The following is a 23,427-nucleotide window of genomic DNA, read 5'->3' as shown; positions in this document are numbered from 1 at the left end:
GGAAGGAAATCGTGCACGTTGCATATTGGGGTTGCATGGTGTCATGGTGTCATGGAAGTGACACCTTTCTGTTGAATTTTAGCTACAGGCAGCCTTAGGGAGTCATAATAGAACGAAGTAATCCTTTTTCAGTCTGCGATAGTTCTGGGTCTCGTAAAACAGCTTATTTGCTCACAAGAGTTCGTTTCCAGCCCGTCTATCCGTGTTTCTGCTTAGATGCCACAATGCAACGCAACAATGTCCATGTGGCATGCTGGCCAGCCAAAAGTGTTGGTCCCATGTCAAGTAAACAAGGCCGGCCGCACGTGGATTTGTCATGTCATGCTGTGTGGCAGACTCAGTAGGTGCTAGTAACGGCGCGGCTCTTTACACCAACCAGCTTCCCCAACTCGGCTACATCATTTACTTTAATTTCAAGGCTGTCTATCAGATGATCAGATTGCCATGATATTTACCAAGGGCACTTGGGTACTGTGGTATGAGTTGTTTCGCTTTCGACATGGTCCAAGGTTGCGCTGGATTGGCAGCCCACCTGGCCACTAATAGCGGCACGCCATTCATTGAGGCCACATGCCATGGGCCATGGTCTTTCGCATTTGCCCATTTTCTTGCCTTGTTCTGCCAGGTGACATCACAGAGCCTCAGGGTCGTCATTGGCAACTTTTTGGGGCTTCAGCTCAACAAAATCGATTCTGGGCCCGCTACCTGGAATCTCTCTCCCCATCTTTCAAGCCCCTTTGCCAGATAGTATTGTCATTTGGCCCCTTGACAATCGATAAAGCCTATCCAATTATGTCTTAACAGTGTTGCATCGAAACCTTCTCCCCGCGTTACCTTACTCGCTTTGCTTTGCCTTTGTTTTGACGACAGCTTCCGATCTGCATTATATGCGATTTGACTCCCCCGCCTTGGGGCTTACGATTGTTCGTCTTGGACGTAACACGCCGGTAATTCGCGTTGCGCAGATAGCAAGATGCTGCCCTTTATCAACAAGCGTAGGTGTTACGCAATGACTCCCTATTCTCCCGTGCTTGTCGCGTTCTGGATGCTGATTGTATATAACCAACTGTATAGCTTTCGAAGCCCTCTCTGGAGTGGTAGGAGCCTCCCCCGATGAGCGTATGTACCAGACCCGACACACCGAACCCTCCCCTTCGCCCACGGCGGATGCCAGCATCTGTTCAGCATGCATTGGTTGATTGCGCCGGTCCCTCTAACTGCGCCTCTAGTCAAGCTCATCTTCTCCTTCCTCCTCTCGTATCCGCTCGCCGGTATCCTCAAACGGGTCCCCAACGCACGACCGGCATACAAGAACATATACAGCATCAGGTGGGTAGCCTAGCGGTCTAGTCTGGTGAAGAGAAGAGAAACTAACACGGGTCGGTGCAGTGTTTGCATATTCTATCTGGTTGGCCTCTTCGACCTCTGGGATGGCCTTTGGCACATCTTAGTGTCCGCCGCCGTCACCTACGCCCTCGCCTACTACCTGCGCGGTAGCCCCTACATGCCATGGATGGGCTTCGTCTTCCTGATGGGCCACACGGCCATGAACCAGCTCCGACGCCAGTTCGCCAACAACCCTGCCGACGTCGATATCACCGGCGCCCAGATGGTCATGGTCATGAAGCTGAGCGCCTTCTGCTGGAACGTGGCCGACGGAACCCTGCCCGAGGACCAGCTCTCCGACTTCCAGAAGGATAGGAAGATCGTCCAGCTGCCGAACCTGCTCGACTACGCCGGGTTCGTCTTGTTCTTCCCGTCCTTCATGGCCGGTCCCCCGTTTGACTACAACGAGTACAGGCGCTGGGTTGACTGTACCATGTTTGATGTGCCTTCGACCGTCGATCCTGCCAAGCGACCCCCCACGCGAAAGAAGCGCAAGATCCCGCGTAGTGCCACGCCTGCCATGTGGAAGGCGGCCGGAGGGCTCCTTTGGATCGGCGCTTTTGTCAAGTTCAACGCTTGGTTTGACTGGAAGTTCATGCTCGCCGATGGCTTCATGAGCTACTCGATTGTGCACCGGATCTTCTACTTACACATGGTTGGCGTTACTGCGCGACTCAAGTACTACGGTGTTTGGTCCTTGACCGAAGGCGCATGCATCTTGACTGGTCTGGGCTACAAGGGTGTCGACCCTACGACTGGCCGAGTCAGCTGGGACCGCTTGCAGAACATCAACCCCTGGGGCGTCGAGTCGGCGCAGAACAGCCGCGCATACCTCGAAAACTGGAACATGGGCACCAACAAGTGGCTCCGCTACTACATTTACTTGCGCGTCACGCCCCGGAACAAGAAACCTGGATTCCGTGCGAGCCTGGCGACTTTTACGACGAGCGCTTTCTGGCATGGATTCTACCCAGGTTATTACCTGACATTTGTGCTCGCGAGCTTCGTCCAGACTGCTGCCAAGAGTATGTACCTCCAATGTTCGCGTGCTATGTGATGAATCCTGTAGAGCTAACCATTGAACTACAGACGCCCGACGTTACCTTCGTCCGTTCTTCCTTGACCCTGTCACGCAGAAGCCACTGCCCTCGAAGCGGTACTACGACATCGCATCGTATTTCGCGACGCAGCTCGTCTTCTGCTTCGTCACGGCGCCCTTTGTGATCCTCCGGTTCGACGACTCGATCAAGGTGTGGTCGCGCGTCTACTTCTACGCCGTTTTCATCACGTTCAGCAGCTTCGCCTTCTTCCACTCGCCCGGCAAGCAGTGGCTGCGCGCCAAGCTCGAGCGCCGGACTGAGAAAGCCGGCGTCAAGATGACTCGCAGCGTCAGCTCCGACAGCCTCAACAGCACCACCGCCGGCGACCGCGAGAGGAGACCGCCGCTCGTCGGTCCGGGACTTAGCGAGGACATGACCAGAGACACCAACGAGGCCTTCGAGGAGTTCCGCGCCGAGATCAAGAGACGGCAGTCGCAGAGCGGCGGCTGTCTCGGCGGCGGCGGCAAGAAGACGACGCTACCGGCGCTCGCGGAGAAGGCGAAGAACCTCTAGGGTTCTTTGGTGGCTCGTCGGGCTGCGAAGGGGCGGACCCGCTGGTGGACCTACATCTGCTAAAGGAAAGAGACTATTTAGGGGTCTGATGGCTTCACTGCAGGCCGCTCCTCAAGGCTGGTTACTGAATAATGAATATGGAGAGTCAGGGCGGCGGGTGAATGATTGGCTTGTCAACCCGATCAATCAAGACCACGGGTTTGTACGGAATGGTTAATTCAGGTGGCATCAGCATGCTATGATGGTGGTGATTTCTGCATGGCGACTTGACTGGAAATGAGTTCGATAGACAGCGCGATGGATAGCCCCGTCTTACTAGTCGATTAAGGGGCTGTTATAATTACCAATTGATTATTTTAATACAACATGCCTTACAAGTTCTTGCAAGACATTTTCGAAGTGCCATAACTGTCGAGCCGTTGTTGATTAGTCGGTGAGAAAAGAAAATCGAAATTTTCTTCATTCCCCTCGCTTTGTCAGAGACTCAGAGATACCATGTCGCATCCGTCATACCCGCAAGTCTATTTCCTCTATCTCACCGGATACCGACTGTAACACCGTATAGATTGCAGGTTCAAAGTACCGGGTCTCAGTTGCGTCTGATGGGGAAGAAAAAGCAGGCCTAATTGTACCAATGTTATTCCGTACAAAATTCGAGTTAACATGAAAGCCGGAGTTCTCGAGCTAGCTAGCCAGGCTTCAACAATACGAACTGGCCCGTCGAGCCCTGGCAAGATGTCCAAGGAATAGGCGAGACCCTTATTAGGTTGGTCGTGGCGCACCTCCCCCGCAAGAAGCGAATATATTCTTCCAAAACGGTGGCTACCGTGTCAGGGACGTCAATGATACGAACAAATTTGATGGGCGGAACGGGAAAGCCGGGCCTCACTACTCGAACGAGCTGATCGACATGATCGAGACGTTCGAGTGGGAGCGGGACGACCACAACATCCTTTTTCGTGCAGGAGGAGCGCGACGATGGGACCTACGGTTACGACGGCCTGCCGGATGTCTCCTGGGTCGTCGACGACATGCTGCCCCTGGCCCGGCGCAAGGCCGCGGAGCTGGCGGCCGGCACCGACGACTACCGGGCGCTGGACATGTCTTGGACCAAGCCGACGGCGCGCCTGATGCCCTGGTCGTGCGACCACACGACGCCGCTGGGCATCAAGAGGTTCGACGACCTGGCCGCGCTGGACCGGTGCGACGACGTGCGCCACCCATATGAGTTCCAGCGCCTCGCCTTCGGGGCTGCGACCGCCATTGACATGGGCCCCGTCGCGGCGGCCCCCTTTGTGGACCGAACCTGGTGGGACAACCGCTACGGGTCGGGGCCCGACCCGGAACAGGTGCAGCGCGGCTTCCGGCTGAATTCCGACGGCCCTGGTAAACGCCAGAGTAAACGCCAGAACGAGAGCGACGACGGCGACGAGAAGGAGGATGGGTCCCCTAGTAGACACAAGAAAACACAATGACCCTGGGTAGTGAAGTAAGGTCGTGTGTCAGATCCCATGACTGTCGTACCACAACGACTTTGGGGAGGAAATGGATGCGTATTACGAGCTGGGTGTATGTTTGTATAAGGCCATCAAGCCTTGCGATATATATTAATAATGTAGAAATTCAATTTATCTAAAACCATCGGGGTTTCTAGAATTCAGCCAAATGCATGTTTAGATTTATCTCGCTTTCTCGGTGGAGCCCCTTTTCACACCCAGGGGCTATCTGGTCCCAAATTCAATAAAAAAAAAGCCGTGTCCTAATTACTTGTACGTGTCCGTGGCTGCCTGAGAATTGATGCATATTCATTTTGCATATGAGGGTACACGAAACGTGCCAGTCGGGGCCGACAGGCATCTGTCTAATCATGAGGGCCTTGTTCTCAATCATACCTTCGCGAGCCTGACACCCGAGACAACCACAAAGTGTTTCTTGACTCCTTAGGCTTAAGCATTGTTGCCTTCAGTTTCATCATCGCACGGATATAAGATGCCTCTCTTCTAATCACCCATCTATCCAGTTGTTATTTCACTTGGCCCAACACCAATCTTCATGATCCAGCGGAGACAACGTACACAACGACTGACTCCCGTATGCAAGCATTGCCACCGAACATGGCGTTTCGGTGCTTCTCTCAACTTCCCTGCGAACTTCGACTGTTTATCTGGTCGGAGGCTCTATTGACCGAAACCTCTAATTTTCAGCTTACTGTCGCCAAGTACCGATGGTACGGGCTGAAGGTTTCCCATTGCCGCTCACCTCTGCTTACCACGAATAGTGAAGCCCGACATGCAGCTCAGAACTACTACTCGGTCAAGATCGAAATAATAAATCTTGAAAAAGCAGAAAAGATCGTCGAAAAGTGGTGTCCAAAGATTACTGGCGAAACTGTTTGTGTTGCCAACTTTTGGAACATATACCTCGACAACTCCAAGAACTGGTGATAGGGTGTATATACTTGTTGCCAGCACATATCCGCTGCTTGAATAAGGCCTACTATTCGGTTGACTCATGCTTCGAAGAAGTGCATACAGTGTACCCCCACACAAAGCTCGTGATTCACAGTTCTCATCCTTTACCCTCAAGTGTGCTAGGCATACTCGAGCGGGCGGTGAACCATCAATTTATGGATCGAGGAGATGATAATCTAGAACATGTTTTCCGCGAATGTTTCGATCGACACTCTCGTCCCGAACCCCTTTGGGACCCCAAGAACCCGATACTCACCGAGGTAGTCCTCGCCTACTTGGACGAAGACCTAGAGAGCTGGCAGGCGACGATGAGTGAGAGTGATTCGACCCCTTCCCCAAAAAAAAAGCAAAACAATCGATGGAGACGCAACAAGCCGGTTGGGACCACCTTGGGCCATACCTCGGCGTAAGCGCCGTGCAGAGTCGGATCTGGAGAGAGTCCGGCGATCTCCAGATTGCACTGAAATCTCGCCCTGAACGCAAATGAGGAGGGTTACCGAATGGGGTTACCGAATGGCTGGAACCACATATTCTCCCTTGCAGCCATGCTAAGAAACAGCTGGCGGAAGGACCCAAATACCACGACGCTGTAAAGAGGGAAGGGGTTTGTGAAATCCGCCCTACACCACCACACCAGAGATGACTGCTAGATGGGCATTTCATAGTCCATAGTCATGAGCGCCGCTCACTGCACAACAAGACAACCGAAGGGGCATGGCCTTATGCTTAATCCCCAGTTGCTCTTCCGATTACTGAATGATTTCGTTGCCAACAAAAGTGAAAAGTGCATACTAGTTATTTAGTTATCATATATTATGTACTTACCTTATGGAATTCAACTACGTACACCGTCCTGTTCCGGGTTCACCGTCTCGTACTCTAGGGCCTTGACTAGAAGATAGAACCCTGACGCCAGCACACTGCCAAGTATGGGACCAACCCAGTATATCCAGTGACTTCAAGGTGTGCGTGTCAGTAACCAATCGAATACAGAAGAGCTCTCGTGGAACTTACTAATGATAGAATGAACCAAGAACAACACAGGGTCCGAAGCTCCTGGCAGGATTCAAGCTACCGCCTGTATATGGTCAGCATCAACGTCGAAAGAGTTGCGGGACCGTGGAGGCCAGGACAACTTTGATTAGATTCACGAGAATGATGGGAGCTCACCTAGCGTGACAGCTGGATTGAACAGGCCACCGCTTATACGGAAGAACACCCACTACTGAGACCATTAGCACATGAGAAAGGGGGACCAGCCAGAGAGGGGTCATAAAAAACAAGCATGAAAGAAGGAAACGTACCGCATTCACCATCAGACTCATGCCGAAGCACAGGGAGATGTAGAGCAGCTTGGAGGGGTTGGCGTTGAGGGGCTCGCCCGCGATCGGGGCCGTGTTGACGGCATTGGTGCCGCCGAAGGCGAAGAAGAGGAACATGAAGGTGCCGACGAACTCGGACAGCATGGCGACCAGGTGGTTCTTGGTCGTCTTGGAGCAGCGGCTGATGAGGGGGATGCGCCGCGGGACCGACGACACGGTCGCCCCTTCGTCCAGCGTGCCCGACGCGGCGCTGCGCACCTTGAGGTGGGTGCGCGACTCCCAGGGCAGCCGGATGCGGTGGCCGGGGCGGTCGATGTTCATCGTGGCTGGGTTCTAGGGTCTGGGATGACTGGCTACAGGATGTTCTTGGTTCGCTTCGCTACGATGGATGTCTCGCTTAGAGAGAGAGAGAGAGAGAGAGAGAGAGAGAGAGAGCACAAGTGAACTAGGGGAGGAGAGATTTATGAGCGCGCGCGGGCTGTATAGGTATAGAACTGAGAAATCTCGGAGATGTCTCCCTTTCCTTTCTGGGACATAGAGAACAAGGAAGATCTCAACGCTTTTCACATCGATCGGTTGACTTCCAAGAGGACGGGTCAGGGCTGCAGAGTACTTAAGGTTCTCCCGTCATTCCTCCCCTTGTATCGCGCAGCTCTCCAGCCGCGACATCCTAGCTTGTCTGCTAACATCAAAGGGGCGTTGAAAGGTCCCATGAGACAAGATGCCATTTGATGACGAGTTACATATCGCAGTTCATGATGGACGTGTTGCGCTACCATTGCCTTTTTCGGTTGAGGATTATTAGACTTCTGTCAAACGGTCGAAGGAAGAGTGATGATGACACGGACGGGCAGAGTGGAGCAAGCCAGCAAGCGGCAGGCGATGCGGTATACATGACGAGCGACCGCGCCTATTCGTGGCATGCGCTCAGTATAGACTATTCTTAGAGTTCGAAGTAGCAGTCAATTGAAGTAGTGGTAGGCAAGATGGCGCTTCGGTTGGACCGTGGGTGATCTACTGTAGTTCCTCATGATCCTAAGGGCCACCAACCACCACAGTACTCTGGCGCCGAAACCCTGTTGGTAGTCCCCGTTAGCCACCGCCGGTTTCTATGCTCCATGCCTGGAATCTTCAATCGAGAAAGATGAGACCGTCATCACGATACTTAAGCTGTCGGCGGCCTCTAGTATCAACGGGCTCAAAAAGTTCACCGTTATCACGAAAAATGGTGGAAGGCACGAGAAGGGCAGAGACAGCACCGTCACGTAATCTGCGGGCGAGTGCGCCCTCGTTATGCATTCGGTACTGAAAGGTCGAATAAGGGAGATTCTCACGAGTCTCAAAAGTGACGATTGCCGCACATCGCTAACCGCGGAATGGAAATTGTAGGGCTCTCGTTGTGGAAAATTTCCATGTAGCGACGCCCAAAATACTGGTCTCCGAACCAAGTACTCGGATAAGAGGAATCGTATGTTTTCATACAAAGTGGTCTATAGGATAGAGATAAAGCGGTGTTTATACAGGGTAGGGAGTAATTTGTACTTGCCAGGCCCACAGACGGATCGCGACATAATGGGGGATGGCAAACGTATGGGACATATAAGCACGCACATCAAGGTAGCTTTCACAGATGTTTCAGCCCAACCACGTCCCGCACCATCCTCATCGTCTCCGCCGCGCTCTCGCGCGCCGCCTCGGCGCCCTCCTCCTCGATCTCCTCGAGCCAGCGGCCGCCCTTGCGGCCGAGGAAGTCCGCGTACCGCTCGCGGACGCCCGCGAGCTCGCGAACGACCGCGTCGGCCGCCGCCTGCTTCAGGTCGGCGTTGCCGGCGCCCGCGGCCGAGAAGGTGGCGGGCCCACTCCGCCGGCTCGCGCCCCTCGGGGTCGCACTGGGACAGCAGGTCCAGCAGGTTCGCGACGCCGGGCCGGTCCCTGGGGTCGTACGTGATGGCGCCGAGGGAGTCGGTGACGGCGCCGCGGAGGCGCCGGGCGGATCTCGGCCTCCTCGGACGTGATGAGGATGCGCGAGCGGTGGTTGGGCGTGGACTTGGACATTTTCTTGAGCGGGTTGGTTAGGGACATGACGCGGGGTGATTGGGCTATGTTTTTACGATTGGGCGTTAGCATGCGTGCGTATGGCTGGTAGTCATGAACGGGCGGCAGCAGATAGAGAGCGAGACGTACTTGTTATCGTTTGGGGGGCGACCAGGTCCCCGCCTGGGTAGGCGTGGTTGAAGTTGGTCGCACACTCCCTTGCGAATTCGAGATGTTGTCTCTGGTCATCACCAACAGGGACATGCGTTGCGCGGTGTATTAAGATATCCGCTGCTTGCAGAACAGGATACGTGAACAAGCCCGCCTTGAGCTTCGTCTCAATTGTTTCGTCGCTTATGCGCAGGGCGTTGTTGTCTTCCGCTAGCTTGCTCTACATGTGCCGACCTGATTAGCTCGTCCAAGCCAAATACGTCGATGGAGACACGCTATGGGAACTCAACACATACCTTCCACTGCGTCATCCTATTGAGGTAGCCCACTGATGCCGTGCAGTTCAAAATCCACATCAGCTCACTGTGTGCAGGAATGCTGGACTGGTAGAAAATGGTCGACTTGGTTGGGTCCAACCCAATGGCCAGCAGCGAGGCCATCATCTCGCGGCTGCGTTGCCTCAGCACCGGCGCATCCTGGGGCATCGTGATAGCATGCAGGTCGACTATCGAGAAGAATAGCTTCGTCCCCTGGGGCGCCTCGTCCTGTAGCCGCTTCCACTGTCGCATGGCGCCCAAGTAATTACCCAGATGTGGCACGCCTGTCGGCTGGATGCCGGAGAAGATCCGGGCGCATGCCTTTGCCGACATTCTTCTCACTGAGGAAGAGGGTGCGATTCCTCCGACGTTGTGCAAACACCTTCCAGTACCCCCCTGAAACACGCGATTTAGGTGTATATCCAAGGCAGCCACAGTAGGAATAGTCTACTCAGCTCGACTGAGGGGTAATTTTATCTGGAGGCTTCTTTGCTGTTTTGGCAATTGAGCATATAACTTCTGCTTGCGATGCGGGGACTGTGAATTCAATTAGTACGTGATGATCCAAACCACTAGAGAATTGGACGAGACTCACATAGAACTTGATTTAAACGTAGTTTCTGAGTATTTTCTGTCTTTTTTATTGCCTGGTGGCTTGCGATTCTTCATCTCATCAACTTCTGTCAAAATCAATTTCGACCGACTGACAAACTTCATTGGCGCTCGGACCATCGATAACCCCTAGAGTCACTCTTGGGAGCCTTCGGCACAGGATCTCTTCTACAACATAAACGGACTTAGGTATTAGGACAGTCTATTTTGATATTAATATTGCAATTACTTGAGAATATGCTGACGTGGCCACATATTATCATTTCTGGCCCTCAGAACTGCAATGTATATTGAGCGAGGATGCTTAATACGCAGCCTTATTCAAGCGATAGAGTACAGCTAATTCTCTATATATAGTACATTTCTTCTTTGTACAAGTGCGAGATCCCTATGGCATATGCTCTGGGCTACAGGATGGCTCCAAATCAGCCGCCCTGGACCCGGAATCGCTCGCTCTCCAACAATTCTTGGACCTTCTGGACGGTACCCTCGGTCTTGTCGCGGCCCAGCAGCTTCATCTTGTCCTCAATCGCTTCCGTCATGCCCTGACTCTGTCCTTCCATTTCCTTGCCGACACCTATATACCCATTAGTTTCCCGCCATATAAGTTCAGCAGAAAGAAACCATGACTTACCAAGTTTGGTGTACTCCCCACACGTTGGCCTTCATACCAATACCATAGTAGGCGTGCTTCTGAAGGAACGCCAGCCAGATCTGCACCGACTCGGGATGTCCGTCGCGGATCTGGATTAATCGTCGTCGAGTGATACGCTCGAAGTTTTCCTGACTCTTCTTGAAAATGAAATGCGACCTGGGCACTGTCCAGCGCTCCGTGATCTTGGGTAGCGGCACCGGGCCAAAAGCCGGCAGGTCCAGGTAGTAAGCGGCGCGTATAGCGAAGTCACAGAAGAACTCGAGATTCGGTATGCTGAAGGATCGCAACTGCAGGTCGCATGTGGGCACGCCGTACTCGGCCTCCCGGCGCAGAGGTTGGAGGTACAGCGACTGTACAGCTCGTGGGAGTCGAATATGTTTCTCGTCCGGATGGACCTCGTGTCTTTCCACAAGTGTCAGAAGTAAAACTCTCGAGGAGAGGAGAAAGACTCGATGGCGCACCTCATGGGAAAAGGCACTGTGAGTTCCTCGTCACTGGGACGGAGCCAGGCGTCGTCTGGTCCGGCTTGGCTCTACACAAGTATCAGAAATGCTGTCGCGTATCAATTCGATTGATGGGGCTCGTCTACATCGAAGCCTTTGAACGGCTGACTGAAGCAACGAATGCGCTCCGAGGGTGTCGGGCCTGCAGGGCATTTATTAGCAAGTCCTATGTGAGTCAAATCGCTCTGGGTAAGCATACCACCGGCCTCGTGAGTGTTTGCCGCAAGGGCTGTAATATGCTGGATCTGGACATTGTGGTTGACATAGCTGCATGTGCTCGTCACATCCCCAGACAGCCAAAAGTCGCGATCTGCTCTGTACCTTCAATTCAAGGATCCTCAATTGAGGGCCGGCGAAATTTGGGCCGGGCATATCGGGAAAGCGGGTCGGTCCTATCGATAGGCAACTATCGAGTAACATGATGCTATCAGGTATTGCAGCCTAGCTCCCCACCTTCAACTGTCAATGGGACATTGAATAAACAACTGCACTTCTCGATTTGCAGGTTACTTTCCTGCTACAACCATACATCATCAAGGTCCAATACAAGCTCCAAGAGGAGCTCATCGGTCAAGATGGAGGTGGCTATGAAATCATGGGGTAAGTCCCCCTTCACATCATACCGATGCAACTACAAGCTCGTCCAGCGTCATCACTGTGACCCCACCATCGCCCGTCTCAGTCGTAACCGTCACCAGACTAACAAATCGCCTGCCTTCTTCTAGAACTCGACAACGATGTAAAGCTCGTCGACGAGACACGTGACGCACTCTACGCCTATTCGCCTGCTGAGCAGAAAGCGATCAACGAGAAAAAGCCATGGAAAGAGAACCCCCACCACTTCAAGCATGTGCGTATTAGTGCGGTGGCGCTGATCAAGATGGTGATGCACGCGCGGTCTGGCGGGGAGATCGAGGTGATGGGATTGATGCAGGGATATGTTTCCGGGGACACATTCATTGTAACGGACGCTTTCGGTCTGCCCGTCGAAGGCACCGAGACGCGAGTCAACGCCCAGGGCGACGCCAACGAGTACATGATCGAATACCTGCGGCTCTCGCGCGAGCAAGGAGGTCGCGAAGAGAACGTCGTCGGGTGGTATCACAGTCATCCCGGCTACGGCTGCTGGCTCAGCGGTATCGATGTCGACACCCAGGCCCTGCAACAGAAGTACCAGGAGCCGTTCTGCGCCGTCGTCATCGACCCCGACCGCACCATCAGCGCCGGCCGCGTCGAGATCGGCGCCTTCCGCACATTCCCCCAGGGCTACAAGGCGTCCGACAACGCCGGGTCGTCCTCAGCCAACACCAAGGAGGGCAAGGAGCACGGAGGTACCTCGGTGCCACTGGCAAAGGCGGCGGATTTCGGCGCGCACGCGAGCAAGTACTACAGTATGGAGGTGTCGCATTTCAAGAGCACCCTCGACACGAAGCTTTTGGAGTTGCTGTGGAACAAGTACTGGGTGCAGACTTTGTCGCAGAGCCCCCTCCTCACAAATCGCGACTTCGGAAACAAGCAGATGCTGGATCTGGGCTCCAAGATCCGAGAAGCGTCACAGATGATTTCGCGCTCTAACCGCCAAGGCGGCGGTGGCATGTTTGGTACCGCTATAAGCTCTAGAGCAGCCGGTTCGGATCTTGAGAAGCTTTCTAGAGACAGCCGCGCCGTTTTTGGCAAAGAGGTGCAGGGTCTGATGGCGACGGACGTCAAGGTCAAGGTCTTCAATGGTTTAGGTAACAGTAATGGAGGAAGTACGGCTCCCGTTGAAAATTGAAGCAATCAAGAGTCTTGAGCAGTATTCGATATTGACAAGACTGGGATGCGGGTCTGTCCAAGAGACAACAGTGAAGAGACTCGGTTTTGCTTTACACAAAAGCTAGAGGTTATGAGATCATGAAGCATCAGACGGCGTTCTGAGTTGAGGTTTGCTTGGCATTGGGGGTCTTTTCTACAGGCTTCGTAGGTTACAGGAATAATACAAGTTTGGGTCTACCAAACCACATAACCAACTTCCCAACTCCCCAGTATTTTATTTTATTTCGTACCCACGTCCTGCGTACGGAGTCCTCAGCGGAAAGATCGCATGCTATCGAGTCTATCGCCCGTTGGATCCGGCCCATAGTCTCTGCCTTGCCCAACACCACCATACTTGGGAACAGAGCCGGCCCAGGCTGCAGCGCGAACAGGAACCACCGCAGCATGTGGAAGCCCCACGGTTCCTGCGTCTCGGGCGACGTTCGCATGGCGAATATGGACTTGATGAGCGGATTCAGGGCCTCTTCGAGACGCTCCTTGGTCCACGACGATTCATCCGCTGGGATGTCGCGGAGAGCATCGGCAAACAATCCGGCAATCCCGGCGGCGCTCATTTCCGACTCAGTGTGCTCCGTGCCGTTGTCGGCAGCGGCGGCAGCGGCAGCAGGCGTCCGTACGAAGAGGTATCGCAGTTCCCGCAAACTCTCGAGCAGCGTCTGTTGGTACAGCTCTGTCGGGACAGTCCAGAACAGGTACCGGTTGCGCTTCACGTAGCTCGCGGCATTGACGTACGTCTTCTGGTCAAGCTCGAAGACTTTGCTGATGTAGGCCGTGTTGTAGGTAGACCGGCATTATCGTCATCATGGCCAGCGGTGGCAGCGGCCTGGCCGCCATCGGAACGCAGCGGCGGCAATGCCATGGCGGGGATGAACTGGCCGAGAGTGGCGGCCATGTTGTTGTCAGTGTCCTCCGAGAGCTGCGGTGGTCCCGTCGACAGGTGGGCGCGCTCCTTCTCGAGGTTGCGGATCGCCAGGCTGAGGGGCGGGACGACCTGCGCTTGAAGGTCCTCTGGACTCTGCGCCAGAAATATGGATTTATGCTTGTTGTTCAAGAAGTCGAGTTTGTTGGATACGCGGATGTCGCCTCTGGTGAAGCGGAGGTGGAACTGATGTACGACTCGGTCAGAATAAGGGCGCGACAATGTAATCGGTAATCACGTCTTGCTAGGTATGACACTGAAAAACTGACCTTTTCGATCATTTGTTGAAGATCCATGACCTCGGAAGTTCCCTTGGTCCCCTTGCCCGGACTCCCATCCAAGCAGTACGACATAGTTGAGCAAGCCCTCTGGAAGATATCCTTTATTCCTGTATGAGGCAATGTCGATGTCTCCCTGCCGCTTGCTGAGCTTCTGTTTGTTCTGGTCTGTCAGGAGCCCAACGTGGGCAAAGGTGGGAGGCTTCCATCCGAAGGCGTCGTACAGCCCGACGTGCCTAGGGGTGGACACGAGCCATTCCTAGCCAATTGGTGTCAGCTGAATTCTTTCCGAGCACGCACCGCTACAATGTCAACGAGTTACTGCTTGTGGGCGATGATTGACACGTACAGCTCCACGAATAACGTGCGTGATCTCCATAAGGTGGTCGTCGACTACGTTGGCGAAGTGATACGTTGGGAAGCCGTCGCGCTTCATGATGACGAAGTCGTCCACGGAGCCCGGCGGCGGCTTGTAGGCGCCGTACACCAGGTCGCTGAAGAGGGGTTTGAAGTTGCTGTCGTGCGTCTTGAAGCGTACGCAATGGGCCTCGCCGCTCGCGGCGCGGCGCTCCGACTCGGGGGCGGGGATGTGTGAGCAATGGCCGTCGTAGCCAGTCATTTCCTCGCCGTTGGCCATGGCCAATTTCCTAATCTCGTCCAGCCTCTCGGGGCTGCAGAAGCAGTGGTATGCTTTGTCTTGTTCGAGAAGCCCCTTCACATGTTGGCGGTAGATGGGTAGTCTCTCCGACTATAATTAAGTTTAGAAGATGCTGTCGGATGGCGAGATTGTAATATAGGGGGCACATAGGCGGGTTTACCTGCTTATATGGTCCAAATCCGCCGCCAATGTCGGGGCCTGAAGATATCGTTCAGCACTTTTCGCACAGGTTCCTTCGTTTGATAACAGGGAGGCTAAACCAACCTTCATCCCATTGGAGTCCGGCCCATTTCATGTCTTCGTACAGCCTTTGCTCAGCATCGCTAACTATCCTTGTCTGCAGTAGCCCCGTAAGCTTTCTTGACTCATACAGACAAACGATAGCTCTGAATGCTGCTCACCTGATCCGTGTCCTCCAATCTGAGAAGAAACTGGCCGCCCGTGGCTTTGGCCAACAGATAATTGAACAGAGCCGTCCTCAGGGACCCTAGGTGTAGATAACCCGTCGGAGAGGGCGCAAAACGGGTCCTGGCCGGAGTTGTTGGTAGCGCTCTTGCTTGGGTCAGCTTCTGCTCGACCTTCTCGGGTCTCCCAGCGAACGCGAAGCGCTTGAAGATTGTGGTCGTTCCTGCAGTCAGCTGAGCCCTGGGCAACACCCAGCGCAAGGGACCGCCGACATGCTGCATGTATCTCATTATAAAAACTTCATCTCATTTCTCACAAAAGAGGTATTGAATTCGTCGTCCGATACGTTCTGTTTTCTTTTGCTATTTACAGGGGCACTGAGAGCTGGACCTGAGAAAGCTTGTGTGCTATGCTGTTTAAAGGCATGTCGTGCCCCGAGCTCAAAATGCACTTCCCTAATGCGAAAAAGACCTGGGGTAATCTTTTCCAGGGTCTGCACGCCCATCCTTCTTTAATTTCACACCCAGAGAAAAGAAAGCCAATTAGAACAGCTTGATACTGAAGAAGATCTCCGCAAGAGAAGTCTCGGTTTGCCTCATCTAGTAAATCTGTATTGCCCTGCCGGAGCTTCGCAGTTGATGCAATCTATCCTACGTCTAGAAGTGGGAGATATGCAGATTGAAGGAAAGTCTGGCGGGCTTCTCCTCCAGAGTACACACTGACCAGTCGTTATCCCGATTGGACAGCCCTATGCAGGTGGGCTTACGTTACGACCATCACGCATATCTGTAGGTAGGAAGTAAAACCCGCCGCTTCTGTAACTGAACGAAGCCTCAGTATGAACGCCAAAGTCAATCAATGTACTAAGTCATACTCAGTACCGACTAAATTCCAAGGAGACACAGCAATCAATGCACGTGTACCATACCATGTTGATTGTTATAAAATCTCAGGAGCCAACCATTGAGTGACGGGCCTTTTGAGCCTGGGCACTCCACACACATACCTCGCAGTTTCCGTAGGTACTTTATGTCCGTATGCATTACCGAACAAATATTTACGTTGCACGTGGAAACCGTAACTGAGTTCTGCCATATGTTCCTGTACGATCCTGGCCAGGCAATGTTTGCTTTCCACGGTGTTCTTCCAGGCCTCAGTTTGGTGTTAATGGCTTGTGGTAGGTCACATAGTATAGTTTATTGTTAGGTCGATTCCATACCTGCATGTGGCATTATCAGATTCAATTGCGCATCTGAGAATTGACTATCACCTGCCTGCAGTCATCCATGCTGGTACATGTCAATCGGTTTGGGAAGTAGGTAGCGTACTGATGGCGTAGGCGTAGGTTGGTACTGTAAAAACGCTGAGTTACCACCACCTGCCCCGCTAAATAATTTCTAACAAGTTCAACAAGGCCCAACCCAACACCCTGGAAATCCACGACTGCTGGACAACGTCTCCAAGACATCTTTTCGTGCAAAGCAAACCAAATAGCCATCCCTCTCTTGCGCTATTTGCCTGGTCTCTCTCACTTTCTACAGCAAGACCCAGTCATGGACTTCCCTGGAGGGCAGGAAGAAGAGGTTGATCTCTATGGTAAATATTCCCCCGCCATCGGCAGCGCGGGATGATCGCCGCAACTGCAAAATCAGTCAACTAATGCATTCCCACAGAGCTCCTCGAAATTGACAGATCGGCCAGCCAAAATGATATCAAGAAGGCTTACCGAAAGGTAAGCTATTGACTTGCATTGCATCTACACCGTCACAGAGTTCTGATCTTTCGCTTCTAGCTCGCACTGCAACACCACCCAGATAAAGTAAGCGAAGAACTCCGCGAAGAGTCCGAGGCCAAATTCAAGAGTGTTTCGCAAGCCTACGAGATCCTTAAAGATGAAGAGAAGCGAGCTATGTACGACCAACACGGCATGGCCGCCTTTGACCCTTCAAGAGGCGGCGGCATGGGCCCAGAAGTAGATATCAACGATATTCTGGCGCAGATGTTTGGTATGGGCATGGGTGGTCCCGGTGGTCCCGGTGGTCCTGGCGGCCCTGGCGGGCCCCGCCGACCGAGGCGCGGCGCCGATGAGGAGTCCAGATACAATGTCACTCTAGAAGATCTCTACAAGGGCAAGACGGTCAAGTTCGCTGCCGACAAGCAGGTGCTCTGCAGCACTTGCACTGGAACAGGAGGAAAGAAGGATGTCAAGCCGCAGACTTGCGAGAAGTGCAAGGGCAACGGTATGGTCGAGGCATTCCGTCAGATCGGCCCCGGCATGATGACGCGGGAATCCGCCATTTGCGACAGATGCGAGGGCTCCGGCAACTTCTTCAAGGAGAAGGACCGGTGCAAGAAGTGCAAGGGCAAGCGCACCGTCAAGGAGCGGAAGCCACTCGAGATCTATATCCCCCGTGGATCGATGCAAGGAGAGCGCATCGTTCTGGAAGGCGAGGCTGATCAGTTGCCCGACCAGAAGCCAGGTGACCTCGTTTTCGTCTTGGTAGAGGAGCCGCATGATGTGTTCCACCGTATTGGAAACGACTTGTCGGCCGACCTCGAGATAACGCTCGAGGAGGCCATCTGTGGTTTCTCTCGTGTTGTCTTGACTCACCTCGATGACCGTGGTATTCAGATTACTCACCCGAGAGGTAAGATTCTGCGGCCTGGCCAAGTACTCAAGGTGGAGGGCGAGGGTATGCCCATGAAGAGGGGCGAATCCAAGGGTGATCTGTACCTGATTGTGAAGATCGAGTTCCCCGAGGATGGCTGGCTCAAGGATGACATCGAATACGAGGGTCTTCGCAAGCTTTTGCCGGGTCCGCCGCCGGCTATCAAGGCCGAGGAAGTTGACGATGTTGAGTACGAGGACGACGCCGATATCGAAGAGGTAAGTTCAGCCATCAACACCATTCGTTTTCCTGCAACGCTAATGTAGTACTTACTAGATGGGTGCGCAATCCGGTGACCCCCGATACCAGAGCGAATGGGCGGATGAGGATGACGAGGGGCCGCAGGCTCAGTGCGCGCAGCAGTAATGAGTTATGAGACATGAGAACATTTACATGATGGGCAGAGAGATACCAACCAAGGGCCGGAGTAGCTCATGGCTGGTAATAGACGGCATGACTGTCTGATATGAATAGAAAGCGTCGGTGGCGCGTTGGATGAGTGTCATTCTTCATCGGCAGGGGTATGCTGGATTTTGGCGGAGCGAGTTGTAGACCAACATTGCGAACATAGATCTGGTATGCCCCTTTGGGCTTTTCGTGTATTGGGAGCCAATCATTATCCCTCATCAAGATGGTCCTGATTTGTTTAACGTCTTAACACGGGTATCGCAATATTCTGAGGGTACCATTAGTAAAAAGAAGCTTGTGATAACCGCAGGAAGAAATTTGAATGCGGCAGCTATACGAACATTCAGCAAGATGCCTACCTCTCTATATCTACCACATGTGTACCCCATCAACATCATCAACCTGTTGATGGAGGACATGTCGACCTATTTGTAGCTACCTCCCCTTCTGCTCCATCCACTTCCACGGAAGCGAGTGACATAATTGGGGGAGTCTGGACACGCTCTAGTTCAGCCGCAGGGTCCCACTGTTTCTTACCTTTGCTGCGACAAGCCACACTGCCCACATGCAACCAAATTTCCACACCACTGCAAAAAGCCCTAGGTACGTACCTTTGGCGCTCGAGCCAACCAACCAAGCCCCACGGCCCGGAAAAATCAGGCCTTCGGAAGGGCAAAATTGTAATGTGTGTATCAATTTTACAGTGGCTCTGCCTTTTCGCGATAATTTCTGAAGCCAGTCTACCACACTCTCACCCCCCAACCCGACACCTACTAACCATCCAGGACAAACCCCCATAATCCGTCAAGGTAAATAGCCAAATCTCTGCCGAAGTTTTCTTGAACTAGAATTGGACCTTTGTTCTAACAACTCGTCAAGATGGTTGCCGCTAAGAAGCACGTTCCTATCGTCAAGAAGCGTACGTCAATCCGACCCCTCGATTTTTTTCCCATAGCGACGAAGCACGAACACTCCCCTACTACTGGCGAGAGAGGCAATCAGGAAGATGGAAATTGACAGGGTTTTATTGAACAGGAACCAAGACCTTCAACCGCCACCAGGCCGATCGCTTCAAGTGCCTCGACCGATCATGGCGCAAGCCCAAGGGTATTGACAACCGTGTCCGAAGACGGTTCCGTGGCAACACCCAAATGCCCTCTGTACGTTGATCCGCATTGCGACATCTCCGACCTCGACCGTGATTCAGCATCTTGAGTCGGAGATCCGCGGCATTCTGGGCTTAAGAGAGGATGCAATTACTAACCGGTGGACTCTTTTCCACAGATTGGTTTCGGCTCCAACAAGAAGACCCGCCACATGATGCCCTCCGGCCACAAGGCCTTCCTCGTCCAGAACACCAACGATGTTGAGCTTCTGATGATGCACAACCGCACTTACGCCGCAGAGTACGTCGAACGCGTCCAATCAACTATCAGATAGAGAGGGAATCTGGGGAAATTGTACTGACTAGCCATGCAGGATCGCCCACAACGTTTCGTCCCGAAAGCGAATCGACATCATTGCCCGCGCCAAGCAGCTGGGCGTCAAGGTCACCAACCCCAAGGCCAAGGTGACCACCGAGATCTAAAAATGGGATTTTTGTCAACGGTTGCGGCGACTTCGGGGTCCGGTTGATTTGTTTATGGCATTCATTGCATGCAGGGAAGGGATTTGCTCTTATGGTCTACGGACAGCTACGAGTTAGCATGCACTCCGTGCTAGGAAATGAAATACTACTGCGATGACAACAAACGATACCTCACGATACTCGGTTCGGAAAACACCCTCCAATGTGACATGGCTTGCTCTCCTTCCATGATCGGGCAGCCAATGTGACTTGGGATTTGTCAATTTTTTTTGGCGGCGAGACCGTGATGAGACTACCCTCGCCCGAGGTGATTGGTGCACACTTTGCACCCGAACGGCTCGGCGCCGAAGACTCCCACGTTGGACATGGGGGGTCTGGCTTCTCTAGATCAACTACAAACTTCAAGCGCCTAATCGACAGTCTTCAGTCCTCAACACGAATGTGTTTAACTGCGTAGCCGATGTGACTTTTCGCTTTCCCCGTCGACTGATCGCCATGTGGAGGACCATCTTGTTGAGATGTAAGGTGGTCATTAAGTATCAGCACGAACCCATCGACGAAGTCGGTGTTGATCGAGAGAGATAGGCCATCAACGTGACACGTCCGAGCAGCTCTTACGGTGCACAAATTTCTTGAACACGTAGAATTGGGAAACTATACTGTCGTAATATTAACGAAGTTCAGCATGTCCGTGTTCCCGATTGCCATCGGTAGCTGCAGGAAGTGAAGGGATGCTCACCCAATATAGGTAGATAACCTAGACTCGAACTGACAATGTGCTAGGCACGTACTTGGTAGGCAAAGCCGTCGGAGATAGTCCAGTCGTAGTACTAACTTCCCCTGATGCACTTAGTCCTATAGTTGTCGGATTAGACGATGTGTAGAGGCCCAGAGCCTTCGATCACTAGTCATCTAGACGACAGTTCCAGTTCACGTGTTCCATTCTTAAATGCCGTCTTCGAATGTATGTGATATGAACACTCGATCAACGAGTTTGGCTCATATGGCTTTACCTGAATACACTTCCGTCGTTGCTTGGCCTTGGCCCGTCTAGGCTTATAGATCCCCTTCTTTCCTGTCATGTAGATAACTGCCAATGATTCATTCTCTCTATCATCGAATCATGGCGAATGATGCTGTGAGGCAGAAGTCTTCGGCGCAGCTGCTGTTTCCATGCCCTATCTGAGCAATCCTCATTGTACAAGTAATAAATATCATTGACCCCAACCCAGATAGTTATGTGTATGGCCCAATTGATCAAGTTGAAATGGTGGTATGTAAGATTCGGGACCTGAGCCACTTACCTCGGTCCCCAAGAAGTTACGTCCTACCATGGTTCCAGCATAGTTGAATTTCAACTGGGTGGATGCTGGGAAAAATTGACGATTTAGAGTTACCCAACTGCTGCTGCCATGACCTCTTTCTCGGGTCTCCAGCAGAGGCACAGTGGTCACTCCAGAAAATGCTTGCTTCGGGACATCTTGACTATTTGCCAGGCTGCCCTTTCAAAAAGAATATGACACATCAGTATCTTAAGGTAGGGAAGCAATACAAGTTGTTGGCCACTTGTTCTCATGCAAGTCTTCTGGGCACATTAATGGGCCTACTCATAATTGACCGCCTCGTGGATAACATTCTCGGGATCCTCGTACTCGATCTGTGCCGTGGATGGTTCTCAAGCAGAGGGTTCATACAATATCAGGCACAGCCTACAACCTTCAGGGTTGAGTGCCTCGAGCAAACACGATTAATGGCTATTGTTTTGAAATGGCCCATGGTTCGGGCCCTTTTAGTTGTAAGACAATTGACTTCAGCCTATTGTCCCAATATGATCTCTCACTTGTTACTTGAAGACAGCAATACGACTTGCTAGCTTCTCGTAACTGAGGCTGCAGGAAGCCCGTCGTATCTTATATTCCAGGTCTCCGAACATTCACAGCAAATGCTTGCTGGCTACCAACGAGGCATCGAATCGTACCTCCTCAAGACTCGCCCGCCTCCTTGACATTCCCCAGACAATACACTTCTGTCTATTAACAGCCGCATCTCCCTTGTACGAGATACAAGATACAGGTGAACTCTGTTTCCAACCAAACTTGATTTGGGATCTGGACGTCTCACAGCCCCGGGCCATAGAACCAGGACCTACTCATCGACTGGTTCATCGAAGTCCCTTACTGTCAAGCTTTTCATTATCTGGCCCGGGTCAGCTAGATATAAGAAAACTTTGTTTCCTGGGGTGTATAAATATGCTGAATTCCTCTTACGAATTGTTCTCTTGTCCATTCTTCCTATCAAACATCCTTCATCTGTCCCAGATCTTCACTGTCACAGTTCACTGATACCAATACTATCCAACTTGGTTTTTTTTGGTTTCAACTACTCCATTTCTTCAATTTACTACTACTTGACTCAACAGTCTTGTAACCTCTTCAATCTTTATTGAGACCAAGTCACCATGGCTTACACTCAGGATTTCTTGGGCTTCAAGTCCGTCTCTCCTTCAACCACCTTCTCCAGTCAGATCGGCCAGGCAAGCAACAACATCCAGCTGCCTACTCAAAGCCATACATCTGGCGTTCTACAATTTGCCTCAGCAAGCTATCAAAACAACCCTATCCATATCTCCAACTGGTGGCAACCGCCTACAAACTCTTCAGACTCTTCAGACCCCCAAGACGTGACCATGGAGGACTGGGACAGCTGTGACGTCCCCGAGCTTGAAGACGACGTCATGTCAATCAGCTCTGATGAAGACGAGATCGATTGGGAGCCAGCAGAAATAACTCCTCCGGTTGACCCAATGCAATTGGATCCTAGCACAGCAGTAGTCGACGGGAACGACACTACTGAAATGAACCTCGACCCGCCCAGCTACCAGCTCAGCTTCTGGGATCAATGGGATGAAGAGGACCAAGCAGACAGAGGACTACATGATGCTCGACGCAGTCGACATCTCACAAACACCACTCACCTCCGATATCAACAAGAAGGTGCCTACTTGTCATGCTCCTTATCTCTACGGCCACCCTGTACTACGTGCACTTGATGTGGACAATGAGGTGGACCAGGAAGGCGACATCCTCATGAAGCCCACCCAGTCCGAACTCGGCTTCTAGAAGTTCAGACAGCGACTCGGGGCACAAACACCTTCAGTTTGGCGGGTCATATCCACCTACCTAATGCAATACCCCAAGGGAGGCATCATTATCATCATCTACCAACACCCATCCACACCACTCACCCACATGGTGAAACAATCCTTTGGATACACCTTCTCGAAACCGAAAGGTACCTTGTCGTCGTCCTACACATTGGGCTACTCGCTCATTCAATCATTGCACATGTGTGCTTTGAGCACTTCGGTGGTGGAGTATCTGGGTTTGGTATTACTTATTTGAATCACACTGTACTGCCAGTTGTGTCTTGGTGTTGGATTGCAGTTGTTGGAATTTACGGTCAGGCGTTGGAAATTTTGTCGACATGTTTTTGAGATACCCTGGATACACACTTTGAATGCTGCTTGGAGGTTGGAGTTGGGCTGCATGTTAACATGCTTTTGGATGATACCCAAGCTAGCGAGACACATTTGATGAGACAAAC

General features: G+C 52.5%; 11 protein-coding genes across 11 annotated transcripts; 7 read left to right on the top strand and 4 right to left on the bottom strand.

Moving 5' to 3' along the window:
- Positions 1-973: 973 nt before the first annotated feature.
- Positions 974-2,999, top strand: PG994_009363 (Lysophospholipid acyltransferase; the record flags this gene model as incomplete). The annotated part of the gene is made up of 5 exons (XM_066860772.1): positions 974-995; positions 1,075-1,119; positions 1,230-1,329; positions 1,390-2,411; positions 2,476-2,999. The coding sequence occupies 5 exons, from the start codon at positions 974-976 to the stop codon at positions 2,997-2,999; spliced, it is 1,713 nt and encodes a 570-aa protein (XP_066714361.1).
- Positions 3,000-4,030: 1,031 nt separating this feature from the next.
- On the top strand, positions 4,031-4,474 carry PG994_009362 (uncharacterized protein; the record flags this gene model as incomplete). The annotated part of the gene is made up of 1 exon (XM_066860771.1): positions 4,031-4,474. The coding sequence occupies one exon, from the start codon at positions 4,031-4,033 to the stop codon at positions 4,472-4,474; it is 444 nt and encodes a 147-aa protein (XP_066714360.1).
- A 639-nt stretch (positions 4,475-5,113) lies between these two features.
- On the top strand, positions 5,114-5,443 carry PG994_009361 (uncharacterized protein; the record flags this gene model as incomplete). The annotated part of the gene is made up of 2 exons (XM_066860770.1): positions 5,114-5,226; positions 5,278-5,443. 2 exons carry the CDS (start codon positions 5,114-5,116, stop codon positions 5,441-5,443), a joined length of 279 nt encoding a protein of 92 aa, XP_066714359.1.
- Positions 5,444-6,219: 776 nt separating this feature from the next.
- Positions 6,220-7,113, bottom strand: PG994_009360 (uncharacterized protein; the record flags this gene model as incomplete). The annotated part of the gene is made up of 5 exons (XM_066860769.1): positions 6,220-6,261; positions 6,318-6,426; positions 6,485-6,548; positions 6,641-6,692; positions 6,775-7,113. 5 exons carry the CDS (start codon positions 7,111-7,113, stop codon positions 6,220-6,222), a joined length of 606 nt encoding a protein of 201 aa, XP_066714358.1.
- Positions 7,114-8,416: 1,303 nt separating this feature from the next.
- PG994_009359 (uncharacterized protein) lies at positions 8,417-9,566 on the bottom strand (the record flags this gene model as incomplete). The annotated part of the gene is made up of 3 exons (XM_066860768.1): positions 8,417-8,850; positions 8,977-9,217; positions 9,294-9,566. 3 exons carry the CDS (start codon positions 9,564-9,566, stop codon positions 8,417-8,419), a joined length of 948 nt encoding a protein of 315 aa, XP_066714357.1.
- A 785-nt stretch (positions 9,567-10,351) lies between these two features.
- On the bottom strand, positions 10,352-11,337 carry PG994_009358 (mitochondrial 37S ribosomal protein uS10m; the record flags this gene model as incomplete). Its single annotated transcript, XM_066860767.1, has 3 exons — positions 10,352-10,475; positions 10,561-11,042; positions 11,284-11,337. The coding sequence occupies 3 exons, from the start codon at positions 11,335-11,337 to the stop codon at positions 10,352-10,354; spliced, it is 660 nt and encodes a 219-aa protein (XP_066714356.1).
- A 322-nt stretch (positions 11,338-11,659) lies between these two features.
- PG994_009357 (Mov34/MPN/PAD-1 family protein) lies at positions 11,660-12,858 on the top strand (the record flags this gene model as incomplete). Its single annotated transcript, XM_066860766.1, has 2 exons — positions 11,660-11,684; positions 11,810-12,858. The coding sequence occupies 2 exons, from the start codon at positions 11,660-11,662 to the stop codon at positions 12,856-12,858; spliced, it is 1,074 nt and encodes a 357-aa protein (XP_066714355.1).
- A 190-nt stretch (positions 12,859-13,048) lies between these two features.
- Positions 13,049-15,449, bottom strand: PG994_009356 (Glutamate--tRNA ligase; the record flags this gene model as incomplete). The annotated part of the gene is made up of 5 exons (XM_066860765.1): positions 13,049-13,569; positions 13,632-14,015; positions 14,088-14,355; positions 14,446-14,844; positions 15,156-15,449. The coding sequence occupies 5 exons, from the start codon at positions 15,447-15,449 to the stop codon at positions 13,049-13,051; spliced, it is 1,866 nt and encodes a 621-aa protein (XP_066714354.1).
- A 1,263-nt stretch (positions 15,450-16,712) lies between these two features.
- Positions 16,713-18,194, top strand: PG994_009355 (DnaJ like subfamily A member 2; the record flags this gene model as incomplete). Its single annotated transcript, XM_066860764.1, has 4 exons — positions 16,713-16,755; positions 16,833-16,891; positions 16,952-18,046; positions 18,105-18,194. The coding sequence occupies 4 exons, from the start codon at positions 16,713-16,715 to the stop codon at positions 18,192-18,194; spliced, it is 1,287 nt and encodes a 428-aa protein (XP_066714353.1).
- Positions 18,195-18,932: 738 nt separating this feature from the next.
- On the top strand, positions 18,933-19,988 carry PG994_009354 (60S ribosomal protein eL32). Its single transcript, XM_066860763.1, has 5 exons — positions 18,933-19,045; positions 19,116-19,155; positions 19,272-19,396; positions 19,521-19,642; positions 19,716-19,988. The coding sequence occupies exons 2-5, from the start codon at positions 19,116-19,118 to the stop codon at positions 19,822-19,824; spliced, it is 396 nt and encodes a 131-aa protein (XP_066714352.1). The 5' UTR covers positions 18,933-19,045; the 3' UTR covers positions 19,825-19,988.
- Positions 19,989-22,282: 2,294 nt separating this feature from the next.
- PG994_009353 (uncharacterized protein) lies at positions 22,283-22,873 on the top strand (the record flags this gene model as incomplete). Its single annotated transcript, XM_066860762.1, has 1 exon — positions 22,283-22,873. The coding sequence occupies one exon, from the start codon at positions 22,283-22,285 to the stop codon at positions 22,871-22,873; it is 591 nt and encodes a 196-aa protein (XP_066714351.1).
- Positions 22,874-23,427: the final 554 nt, after the last annotated feature.

This window comes from Apiospora phragmitis (assembly GCF_038363925.1).
Source record: "Apiospora phragmitis strain CBS 135458 chromosome Unknown utg000008l:1.0-3514335.0:1.0-3519231.0, whole genome shotgun sequence".
NCBI classification, from domain to species: Eukaryota; Fungi; Ascomycota; class Sordariomycetes; order Amphisphaeriales; family Apiosporaceae; genus Apiospora; species Apiospora phragmitis.
This window is presented reverse-complemented; position numbering and strand designations above follow the sequence as displayed.